At 44.8% G+C, this 11,949-nt stretch overlaps 2 protein-coding genes across 11 annotated transcripts in view; one reads left to right on the forward strand and one right to left on the reverse strand.

Moving 5' to 3' along the window:
- Positions 1–1,599, reverse strand: part of stxbp4 (syntaxin binding protein 4) — a 34,623-nt gene extending 33,024 nt beyond the window's left edge. For 7 of the 10 annotated variants that reach the window (XR_013079299.1, XM_076760181.1, XM_076760179.1 and 4 more), the window contains exon 1: positions 950–1,434. Coding sequence is in view for 9 of the 10 variants with exons in the window: in XM_076760181.1 (XP_076616296.1) it covers positions 950–1,155 (206 nt within the window). In the remaining variant the exon portion in view is untranslated. Of the gene's footprint in view, positions 1–949 lie in introns of all 10 variants that reach the window. The other 3 variants (XM_076760188.1, XM_076760182.1, XM_076760184.1) reach the window with 2 other exon arrangements.
- A 3,853-nt stretch (positions 1,600–5,452) lies between these two features.
- Positions 5,453–7,206, forward strand: LOC143339322 (hydroxycarboxylic acid receptor 2-like). Its single transcript, XM_076760493.1, has 2 exons — positions 5,453–5,994; positions 6,396–7,206. Exons 1-2 carry the CDS (start codon positions 5,587–5,589, stop codon positions 7,086–7,088), a joined length of 1,101 nt encoding a protein of 366 aa, XP_076616608.1. The 5' UTR covers positions 5,453–5,586; the 3' UTR covers positions 7,089–7,206.
- The last annotated feature ends 4,743 nt before the right edge of the window (positions 7,207–11,949 follow it).

Consider the following 11,949-nt stretch of genomic DNA (forward strand, 5'->3'; position numbering starts at 1 on the left):
GCTTTATGAGGTTCATGCAGCAATGCAGCAAATCCCTCCAATGAACCATGTGATTTCAGATCTGTAATTTTGTGTTAAAATGCATTTTGTTAAGAAACCGTGAAGAAGAGCGCTGCTTGGTTTTCACATATTTCATCTCCTGCTGTCTGTTTGCTTTCCCTCCTCGAATGTTCAAGTGTCAAATAAACACCAGAAGCCCAAAAACAACAGAAGAAAAGAAGAAGGCGAGAGTCTGAGCAGCAGCAGATGTTTCAGAGAGATGAGCGACGCCGACGGATCCGTGTGCTGACAGATCATCAGCAGGCAGGATGCTGAGAGGTTCAAACAGGATCACCGAGTGATCGGATGAGGAAAGATCAATCGTCAGTGAGCTGATTCAGGAGTCATCTTACCGCTAAAGCCGCTCTCCTTTCATCTCTGCTTTTACGCTTTCCTCAGTCAAGTTAATCCCAGTGGTGGAAGGTAACTCAGCACATTTACTCAAGTAATACACTGAAGTACAATTTTGAGGTACTTGTAATCTACTTGAGTATTTCCATTGGACGCTGCTTCGTCCTTCTACACCACCACATTGTACTTTCTACTCCACCATTTGTTTTGACAGTTTGAATTACTTTGGGGATTAATTGAAAATATGAATCAGCTGATAAATGAAGATGTATTGATCAATAAATTAGCTGCAATCATCTCCACCTTCACCAGCTGCAACATTAAAGAGATGATTACACGTTGATGCATCTCATTTTAATCCAGTAAGTTGTACTAAATCTGATTTTCAGACATTAGCCATTTTACAGCAAAACGAGTACATTTATTTTTGGTACTACTTGCTGTACATTTACCTAATTAAGACTCTAAATGCAGATTTTACTTGTAATTATGTGTAGTTTGATTGTGAGGAATAACTGAACACACACACACACACACACACACACATTCAGAGGTTCACCTGAAACCTCTCAGGTGACTTGAAGCATCACGTTTGTTTGACGCTCTTACGTCAGTCCAGCTGGAGGAAAAGGAGGAAGTCTCAAAAACACAAATACCTGAAGTGAGCTGAGTCACAGCTGGATGACATGTGCTGATGTTGTTAAAAAAACGTCGGTCTCTCCCTTTAAAACAGCTTCTCCGTGCGCGAGCCAGAAGTGCGCACATGCACGAGGACTTAAAGTCAGCGCATCAGCCGGAAACAGGCTGGAAACCTGAAGTCTGTGACCCACATGACCTCACAGGACGAGGCAGGAAAACAGCTGAAACCACCTCAAGGAGACAAGTTTAAAGAGAGGAGGGAAGGAGGGAAGGAGGAGGAAGGGAGGAAGGGGGGAGGAGACAGTGGAATTAGCTTACCAGTAGAGCAGAGACAACCCATCGACTCGCTGCGCGTCCTGAGGGAGTAATGGCATCGCACGACGGACGGAGACAAAAAACAACCAATCACAGACTCTCTCTCTCTCTCTCTCTCTCTCTCGCTCTCTCTCTCTCTCTCTCTCTCACACACACACACACACACACACACACACACACACGCGTATGCAAAGTGTTACGCCGCCATGAGACAGCAGCGGGAGGTTCAGAGGAGGAGACGGGATGAGAGGAGACGGCGGCGGAGGTTCAAACCAGGTCGGTGTGTGTGAGCGGAGCGGAGCGACGGAAATCCGCCGAGACAGACAGAGACACACGCTTACCTTTGCTCACTAATCCATGCTGATACCCGTCCGTCTCACACGCGCACACGCACGCACCATAAGCACATGTGCACGCAAGCCTCACAGAAGAGGAAACTTTAAAGTAGGCTCGATTTTAAAGACGTGTCTCTCCTCAGCAGAGGGATTAGAGAGTATGACAGTTAAAAACACTGAGGGAGCTGAGACGTCCTCAGGTGTCACAGATGAATTACCTGTCAACACCTGACACAATGAGCACTGTGCTGCTGCAGAAACACACACACACACACACACACACACACACACACACACACACACACACACACACACACACACACACACCTGTGTGAGCCGGACCACACACAAGAGCATGAATCACCACTGGCACATGTTTATGAGTCTGAAAAGACAGATGGGAAGGAGAGAGAGGGGAGAGGAGAGAGGAAGGGAGGAAGGACAGAGGAGGGACAGAGGAAGGAGAGAGGAGAGAGGAGGGACAGAGGAAGGAGAGAGGAGAGAGGAGAGAGGAGAGAGGAGGGAGGAGGGACAGGGGAGGGACAGAGGAGAGTAGGGAGGAGAGAAGAAAGGAGAAAGTGAGAGCTGCATCTGAGCTGTCTGAACCCGACGTGAAGGATCAATATCAGGATCGATGCAGGAATATCTTCTCGATTCAGTATTGGCTAAAATCAGTGGTAGAAGAACTTTTACTGAAATAACAGTAATAGTACCACAGTGTGCAGGTAAAACTGCATTCAACATGTACATGAAGTAAAAGTATCATCAGCCAACAACCAACAGTCCAAAGCTCCACATTATTCCAAACACACTCAGATCACTGAGACCATTGAGAAGAACAGCAGCCAATCAAACATCTGAGAAGATCAAACATCAGATGATTCCACAGCAGAGATCAATAAACCATTAAAACAACAGATGATCGATCAGTTTCTGTTCATCAATTAATCGATCAATACTTCTATCTGTACTCCCATAAACTGTTGGAGAGTTTGATTTATAATAAAACATCAGATTTTATAAAGTCTTCATGTTTTTTTGTGTAAAAATCTCAATTATAAAGTAACTAAAGCTGTTAGTTGAGTTTAGTGGAGTAAAAAGTACAACATGGAAGTAGAAAGTGGCACAAAATCAATAGAGTAAAGTACAAGTACCTCAAGTACTAAAATTTGTACTTAAGCACAGTGCTTGAGTAAATGTACTTAGTTACTTCCCGACACTGCTCAATAACACAAACACCACAACAATAACAACCCAGCAGAGAGTCCTGAGCAGCAGGATGGAAGTCTGGATCTAAACCTGCAACCAGCAGCTGGGAAAACCTCAGAGGACAGAAGACAGACAGCAGCGTCACGTCCAACAAACACGACTTACATTTACTGTAAGATACAGATTCAACATCATGAAATGGAAATTTCAAACGGAGAGCAGCACATAAGGGAAAAAGGAAACCAATCAAATGAATCACTGGAAAAATTCATTAAAATGCTCTAATGTGCAGCTTAATTTAATCAAATTCATTAACTACAGGTGTAAAATATAAAGATATATAAATAAAAATATAAAGACTCATCTCTTTGTGTGAGAGGAAACATGAAACCTAAGAAAAACAGAATCATATGGAGTCATGTCACTGTGGCATGTCGTCATTCAGACACTTTCTCTAAATCCAGCATCAGCTGTGGAAAATGACGCCGAGGCGTCGCACACAGCAGCCACTTCGGCAATCTCATGATTTCCAAACTTCCTTCACTCTTTGTACATTTGTACCGAGAGAGGAAACCGTCTGCTGTCAGTCACCACCTGACCCGCAGTCCCTCAGCAGTGACGCATCAAACACGACGGCGGCCAGGAAAAAGACAGGAAACGTCACCAGTTTGACCGAGAAAAACACACCAACAAACACACACCGACAGCGGTCCTCGCAAGGTTGGACTGTGGACAGATTGCAATGTGTCTGAACCCGGAAGACATTATTACTCAGTCTGTGCAAATTTTAACAGTTCATCTTAATATTAGCCTCAATGACGGCTAACGTTAGCGCCTCATCTTGCCAACATTTTACACTTTGGCTGAATGCTAAACTGCATGACAGCAAAAGTTAGCAGCTAATATTCCAGATGTTTTGCATTTTAGCTGAATGTTGATTTAGGAAGGCTAACATTAGCTGCTGATGTTACTACCACCTTACAGCACATCTTAGCTGAATGCTATCCCATATGGCTAAAACTGGCAGCTAAAATTAAAGATATTTTACATTTGAGCTGATGTTGGACTTTATGTTACATACATCTTAGTTTAATGCTAATTTATAATGGCTAATATTAGCATCTAATGTTACTATTTTACATATTAGCCGAATGTTATCCCATATTGCTAAAATGTGAAGCTGAAGTTAATATTTTACATTTTAGCTGACTGATGGGCTAACAAGCAGCTAACATTACTGACATTTCACAGTTTAGCTTAATGTTTATCTTTATGATGACTAAAGTTAACAGCTAACATTACTGTTTGTTGACATCTTTGCTAACATTAATGGCACATTCTCACTTCAGCTTTCTGTTAACCTTTATGAAAAAGTTAACTTTAGCATCAAAGCAAACAGACTTCATCCTACACGTCACAAGTTAGCAGAACAGAAAGCACTGCTTTTCTTGACTTGACTTCTCAGTGCTGTGTTAGCTGTTAGCTACTCGCTGATAATTTCAGGAAATGTTGAATTCACCAGAGCTGGTTTTAGGTCTGAATTTAATAAAACTATGAAAATCAATGAGTTGTGCTCCTCAGCTTCTAAAAATAGTTCTCCACCACTGGCGAAAAGTCTTGTGAAATGGGTTTAAAACAGGATTTCTGATGTTACACATCACTGTTTTTACTGCCTGTTTTAGTACAAGTGTGGTTACGGCTTGACGACAGCGCTGATGAAAGTCGACCACACAGGAGCATCCTCCTGTAAGAGGTGGTAAATAAATGGACAGCGCTCATACGTCCCTCCATTCGTTTCTCCATCAGTAAGGAATGAAGTCCATTCATAAGGCTGGCTGGTGAGTTCTGGGTATTCCTCCAATTCACTGTAGTAACTGTGTAAATGTACAGAGTATTACTTAACCTATGTGTGTGTGTGTTTATAGCCCAGAGGGGACTTTAAACTGACTGCACACTGACCCATGGGGACCAAATTAAGGTCAGGGTTAGGGTAAGGTTAAGGTTAAGGTTAAGGTTAAGGTAAGGAGCAAAAGAATGCATCATGCTGATGGAGTGTCTCCATGGGGATAGAGACAGAAGGTACAATAATGACAGTTCAGTTTGCACATTTTAAAACACTTATTTGAATGCTTTAGTTAAATTGTATTTTCTAGCACGGTTTTCTAATGTTGTTAACTGGAAAATTTGAAGAATGCCACACTGGATGTGTAAAATTAAACGCCGTACGATATTCTCAGATTCAAGTCGTGAGTATTTTTGAATTTGGTAAGTGAATTTTATGAACTAGAAACATGTTTGTGTGCAGTTGGAGGGCGTCTTTAACTGCACTTTAAAAAACTGAAAATACATCGTATGCCATTCTAACAAACCTTATCAAACACATGTGTTTTAACATTTCATTTTTTAGATGAAATGTCTTATTCTTAAAGGTATTACATGTTATTAGACTGCCGTGTGTCACAAAATGCCTTATCTCTGCTTTGTTTTGGTTTTACACAGATTTCATTCCACAGAAAAAAGGAAGAAGGTGAAAAGGAGAAGTGGCTTCTGAATCTCAAAACATTCCTCAGTGTGGTCATACAGCTATTTTTCTCTGACTTATTCAAACACCAAAACCACAACTGTCTTTAAAGGGATATTATTTTTACTCGTCGGTTCGTCTTTTCTGGTTAGACAGAAGTTAAGAAAACACATCAAAATGCTGCCAGAGCAAAACGCAAACTTCACCACCTTAAACCTGACGACCCCAATCCCTGGTGGTGGTAGACGCGGCGGCTGCCCACCAGTCGGTATTCAACTGGAAGGTGTGATCCTGCCCCCAGTCCTCACCATCGATGTCATACTGGGGCTGCTGGGAAACGTTGTCGCCCTGTGGATCTTCTGCTTTAAACTGAAGGCCTGGAACCCGAACAACCTGTTCCTCTTCAACCTGGTCATTGCCGACTTCCTGGCTCTGGTGAGTCTACCGCTGAGGATCGATGCCTTGCTCAGGGGCCACTGGGTGTTTGGAGATGGCTTGTGCCGGATCAACCTCTTCCTGATGTTTTCCAACCGCACGGCCAGCATCGCACTCATGACCGTGGTGGCAATTTACCGCTACTTCAAGGTGAGAGAATGAGTACATTACTGTGATATTTTGGCCACTTTGGCCACGCCACACAAACCTCAGACATGTTCCCATTGAGAGTGAGTAAAATCTAGTTAGTAAGCAAACAGAAGTTAAAATAGTTAGCTAGTATTTAGCTAGCTAGTATTTCATAATCCACTGAAGGTACTGAATAAATGTTTGAAATGTCCAGCGACTAATGAGTACAGTAGTAACATCCACTTCAGCCATCAGGTTTAATTTGTCAAAATCTTTCCAAGGTCAATAACAAACATTGACTTTGAAAAATGATTTTGGTTGCTTAGTTTGAGTTAGTTTGGATTGACTCTGCGCCTGCCCATCATGTTGGTATTTGGTGCTCCAGTTGGTATAAAATGATGAATCGCTGTCCTCTTGCACAGGTGGTTCACCCTCACCACCGGTTTAACCGCATGACCAAGCGGCAGGCGGCATTCGTGTCAGTGCTGGTCTGGTTGTTGGTGATCAGCCCACGTGTTCCCATGCTGGCTTACAACCACATCAAGGGCAGTGGGAAGAGCACCCAGTGCTTCTTCTTCACTTCTTACAAAGAGGCATCGCGAGCCATCATCATCCTGGTGGGCATGCACCGGATCCTGACGGTGCTGGAGTTCATCATCCCGCTGGCCATGCTGCTGTTCTGCTCCATCCGGATCTCCAGGTTCCTGAAGGAGCGTCAGATGGGAAAAACTGATAAGGTCCGAAAGGCGATGCGAGTGTGCGCTGCCATCGTGGCAGTGTTCATGGTGTGCTTCTTACCCACCACGGTGACGACCATCGGGGTGTGGGTCATCCGCTCATACCGCCCATGGGACTGTGCCTCCTTCTACACTTTCACCCAGCTCACCATCGTGTCTTTGGGGCTGAATTTCCTGAACTCGGCCCTGGACCCCATCATCTACATCTTCTCCAGCTCCATGTTTAGGAAGGCGCTCTGCAGCTCGCTGCCCCGCGTCCTGCGCTGCAGACGGGACCCAGACAGCGAGAACACGGCTTCCTCATCTGGAACTCAGTCCACCACTCAGCAGGAACTGCAATCCATGAGGGCTGATAGAGCGAGTGAAGCCATGGAGTGAGTGCCTCCATAATAATGACTGGACCAAGCAGCGCTGAGAAAAAGTGCACTCTGTATCCAGATACGGACAAATTCATGCTCATGCACAGTGTAAATGTGTGATGATGATGATGATGATGATGATGGGTGATCAGAATGTGTTCAGATCTGCCTGACCACATCTGGATCATGTTCGGATCTCTGGTTTAGATGCATTTGACACAATGTGCTGGTATCTGCAGGTGACACAACATGTACATATTTGTTTTTAGTGAACCTGAAAAAATGTTGGAAATGAACATTTTCTACATTTTATCACCATGTTTTCGCGCTTCACTGCCATTAGTTTGTAATCGCACTTCTGTGTGTAGCTAACTTTTGTGTCATGTTTGTGTTGCTTTAGAAAAAAACAAATAATCCACATTTTCACATAAATATTCATTTAATGTTTTTTCACTGATGGTTATCCATTTTGAATTCACACACACACACACACACACACACACACACACACACGCCATTATTATTATTATTATCATTTAAAACAAAACAAAAAGGAAGAAGTGTTGGTGTCAGTAAAGATATTTGAAAAGAAACAAAACCTGAGGATCAAAGTCAATTGACATTATTATTGGAGTACCACAGTCACATCAGAGAGCATCTTCACAGGCGAGTACAGGCTACTACAGGCGAGTACAGGCTACTACAGGCGAGTACAGTCTACTACAGGCGAGTACAGTCTACTACAGTCTACTACAGGCGAGTACAGTCTACTACAGGCGAGTACAGTCTACTACAGACAAGCACAGTTTCTAACAGACTGTCCACTACTGACAGTCCAATGGCCCAGACAAACTTCCCAGTGATCAGGGGTCGCCTTGATCATCTGGGCCGTCTGGTCGTCGGCTCAGAAGCGCAACGTCCGCGAGACCAACTTGAATGCTATAAGTTTGCACACGACTCAATGATTCAGGACTTGGTTCGATACAGGAGGGCGATGAACGAAGAGCGAGAGAAGCTTTGCCACAGCATGCAGCACCTGCAACAGGACAACAACAGGCTGCAGGAGCTTCTGGAGCTCAAGGAGAGGGAGTTCCAAGATGAACTCAGGAGGACCAAGGAGATGTCCTCCCTCAAGACAAGCGTCCAGTCCCACACAGAGCAGGCGGAGATCATCCCAGACCAGAGCGACGAGACACTCCAGTTGACAGTGGAGAAACTGCAGAAGACGCTGAACCAGGTGGTGCACGAGCTCTACCTGAGAAACGAGGAAATCGACCTCCTCAAGGAGGAGAAAGACGGTCTGTCTTTCAGGCTCGAGGAGACAGCAGCCACCCTGTCCAGGGACAGAGCTCAATTTCTCCAGCGCGAAGAAGCGTGGAAGACCAAACGCAACGAGCTGCAGGAGAAATTCAGAGAAAAGATGGCAGAGAAAGTGCAGAGCTGGGAGACGAGAGTGAAGGAGCTGGAAGGAGAAAGAGAAAGGAAACTTCTGGAGGAGCTCTGTCTGAAGGCCAATGAAGACAATAAAGAGCGAGAGAAGCTTTGCCACAGCATGCGGCACCTGCAACAGGACAACAACAGGCTGCAGGAGCTGCTGGAGCTCAAGGAGAGGGAGTTCCAAGATGAACTCAGGAGGACCAAGGAGATGTCCTCCCTCAAGACAAGCGTCCAGTCCCACACAGAGCAGGTGGAGATCATCCCAGACCAGAGCGCCGAGACACTCCAGTTGAAACTGGAGAACCAGAAGACTGTCGTGCTGCAGAATGACCTGCAGATGGCGCTGAACAAGGCGACGCACCAGCTCAACCTGAGAGACGAGGAGGTCCACCTCCTCAAGGAGGAGAAAGACCGTCTGTCTCTCGATCTGCAGCAGAAGTTCAGTGAAGAGCCGGCAGAGAAAGTGCAGAGCTGGGAGACGAGAGAGAAGGAGCTGGAAGGAGAAAGGAAACGTCTGGAGGAGCTCTGTCTGAAGGCCAACACCAAAAGGAGGGCCTTGGTGTCCCGAAACAAGTGGGTGAAGACTGGAAGAAAACCTGGTGAAAACCAAGAAGAGTAGAAAACCCACACAGCACCACAGAAACACCTCCGCCTTGTTTCTGTGGGTGCTGTGTGGGTTTTCTCCTGGTGCTCAGGTTTCCTCCCACACTTTGATTTGGACCAAATAATAAATAAAAATTGGATAAAAAGAAATGCACGTACGTGTCTCCATGAATAAAGACGGACAGAGGACAAACAGCCGAGGACATCGTGGAGGCTGTGAAGTAGAAGTCCTGCTCTCTGTCACCAAATACTAACACGGTTCATTTAGAAAGTCGACTCACTGTGAAGGTGAAAATAAAATCGGCGTGTCGTCGTGTCTCCTCATCGTGTTTCATGTTTCTGAAACTTTTCTCCTCCAAACATTTCACAAGGTTTCATTTTAAGAACTGCTGAAGGCCCAAAGAGGTCCAATCAGTGTCCAACAGAATAAAGGATTTTAGCATCAGATTCTTCAGGTGAGCTCTGGTGGGGCCGACCCCTGGTACCTGTATACGTACATATATCTATATGTACACACACACACATATTTCTATATACACACACATACGTATATACGTACATGTATGTCCATTAACGTGTGTGTGTTCACTGCGGTCCGTCTCCCTGTTGAAGGTGTTTATCCAGAGAGGCTCAGGGACAGTTGGACAGTTGTCTCGTGAGCGTATGACCTCTTTAAACGTCTGGTGGTATTTAGTGGAGTCAAACTGTGGTTTCCTGCAGCGGGAGGTGTCCGAGGAGCAGCTGGCTGCAGACGCTGCGACGTCTCCCTCTAGTGTTTGGTTGTATAGCTGCTCCTCAGACTTCACATTCAGACTGTTTGGGTAGAAGAGTCCTTCATGCTCTGGTTAATTCACAGGAAATATCAGATTACATTCTTTAAACTGTTGCTGCTTTAATCTACAGCAATGCATCATATCTATAAGATCATCACGTCCTGTGAGAACCACGTATCTCATTTCTCAAAAATTTCATTTTAGCACAAACATTCCACATCAACGCATCTGGAGATACGAGCATTTCACTGGACAGGAAGGAATCTGAAAAGTAACTAAAGCTGTCAGACAAATGTAGATGAGTAAAAGTACAAAGCTGCATGAAATGGAAATACTCAAGGTAGAAGTACCTCAAGTGTGTACTTAAGTGCAGCGCTTGAGTAAATGTACTTAGTTAAATTCTGCATGTCAGAACTGAGTTTGTTCAATCAATAGAGACGATCGGGTGGAGACAGTTGTGTTCATCAGTGAGCCTCAGAGATGTTGGTAGGTGTCTCCTTTGGACGGGGCCAGGCCAGCTGTGTCCCCCTGTGTCCTGTCTTTGCGCTAAGCTAACCTAGCTGCTGACAGTATTCATCCCACAGACGTGAGTGATACCAAAAACCTGCCACCTCCAGAACAACAGCGCGCTGACCACAAGAGGGCTCACAGGGAGCAGAGAGGGACATTTTCAGCCTGAGAAGGATCCCACAGTGGACTCCCACAGGACAAATCCAATCATCTCCAGACACACAGCGATGGCAGCTGTTCTCCTGGCAGATCTCCAGAAGGAGAGAGAGACAGAGGGAGGACGGAGGGACAGACAGGAAGGAGGCTCGTCCTGCCAGCGCGCCACGGCTCCCCAAACAGATCTGACCGTCAGTTATTCCGCTGCTGTTTTCCGGAGCTGAATGGTTTCTCGACTCGGTGTGAAAGTTGGCAGGCAGCGTGTGATGGTGAGAGGCCGCAGGCAGGCCGGCGACACAAGGGCGCACTGTTTAGCCCCCCAGGCCTCGCCGGCTTACGTGCCAACACTCGACCTTTGTGTGCCGACCACACGGGCCTGTTACTGTACCTTCTGTTCAGTCTGGACGCCTCTCACAGAACCACTGCCTTTTAAAGCAAATTACAGAGACTTTCCACTTTAAGTCCTCCTCAGCAGCTTTAAAATCTCGTTCTGCTCTTTCCTGAAGCTCCATGAGAGACTCAGTGTTCAAATACAAAACACCTGCAGCTGTTTGGCGTTCAACTTTGTGATCTCCTGCGAGTTCCAGCAGAGTTTAGGGGGTTTGAACAAAGTTTGTGGCGGAAATATTCAGAGATATTCAGCGATTCTGATCCTGTTGATTTAATAAGAACACATTCAGAAAACAAACATGAAAGTATCTGAACACATTTATGAAACCTCGGTGCTCAAAATGTATTAAGAAATCTGTTTTATTTGTAGTTTACAGTGTTTTTAATGGACAGAAGTCGTCGTTTATGTTGAAATAATGTTCAGTAAAGTTATCCTGAAGCTCTGCTGATGGTGTTTTTCACTCATTTAGGTTTACATTCAGTTCCAGGTGATTTCCATTTCCGGATGAAGCACTAACAAGCATTAACATTAACCCTCCGAACACAAACTGCTGCTGCTTTGTCATTGTTCTCTAAAACATCAGCATGGAGACTGAAGTTTGACGTCAGGTGAATGTCTCCAGGCTGACGTCTTCAGTCCATTTTCACCACCAACCCAAAAGACGTGACATCAACAAAAACAAACTTCATAACTTCAACTGTTCACAGTTTATTCATTCAAATAACTGTTTGATTATGTAATTTTATTTCTGCTTTGACCTCAAATCAACTCGATAATTTCAATATACTGAGTGTGAGAACAGCCGGAGTCAGACGACAGACCTGGACTGAAACGCCTCGTCCAGGCTGTGAAAACAGGGGCGTCCACATACTTCTGGCCACACAGTTTACATTCAGCATCCCCCAAATGTATGAAATGGACTGTTTAAAACATATCATACACTTGAAAGCAGTGATGGAAAGTAAATATATTTACCAAAGTACTGTACTTAAATACAGTTTTGAGGTACA

The sequence above is a fragment of the Chaetodon auriga genome, chromosome 20, assembly GCF_051107435.1.
Source record: "Chaetodon auriga isolate fChaAug3 chromosome 20, fChaAug3.hap1, whole genome shotgun sequence".
Classification (NCBI taxonomy): Eukaryota; Metazoa; Chordata; class Actinopteri; order Chaetodontiformes; family Chaetodontidae; genus Chaetodon; species Chaetodon auriga.

Excerpts from the sequence above, each read along its gene's own strand:
- LOC143339322 (XM_076760493.1), top strand. The coding sequence starts at position 5,587 with ATGCTGCCAGAGCAAAACGCAAACTTCACCACCTTAAACCTGACGACC. Across the intron at positions 5,995-6,395 it reads CAATTTACCGCTACTTCAAG|GTGGTTCACCCTCACCACCG; the intron begins GTGAGAGAATGA and ends CCTCTTGCACAG.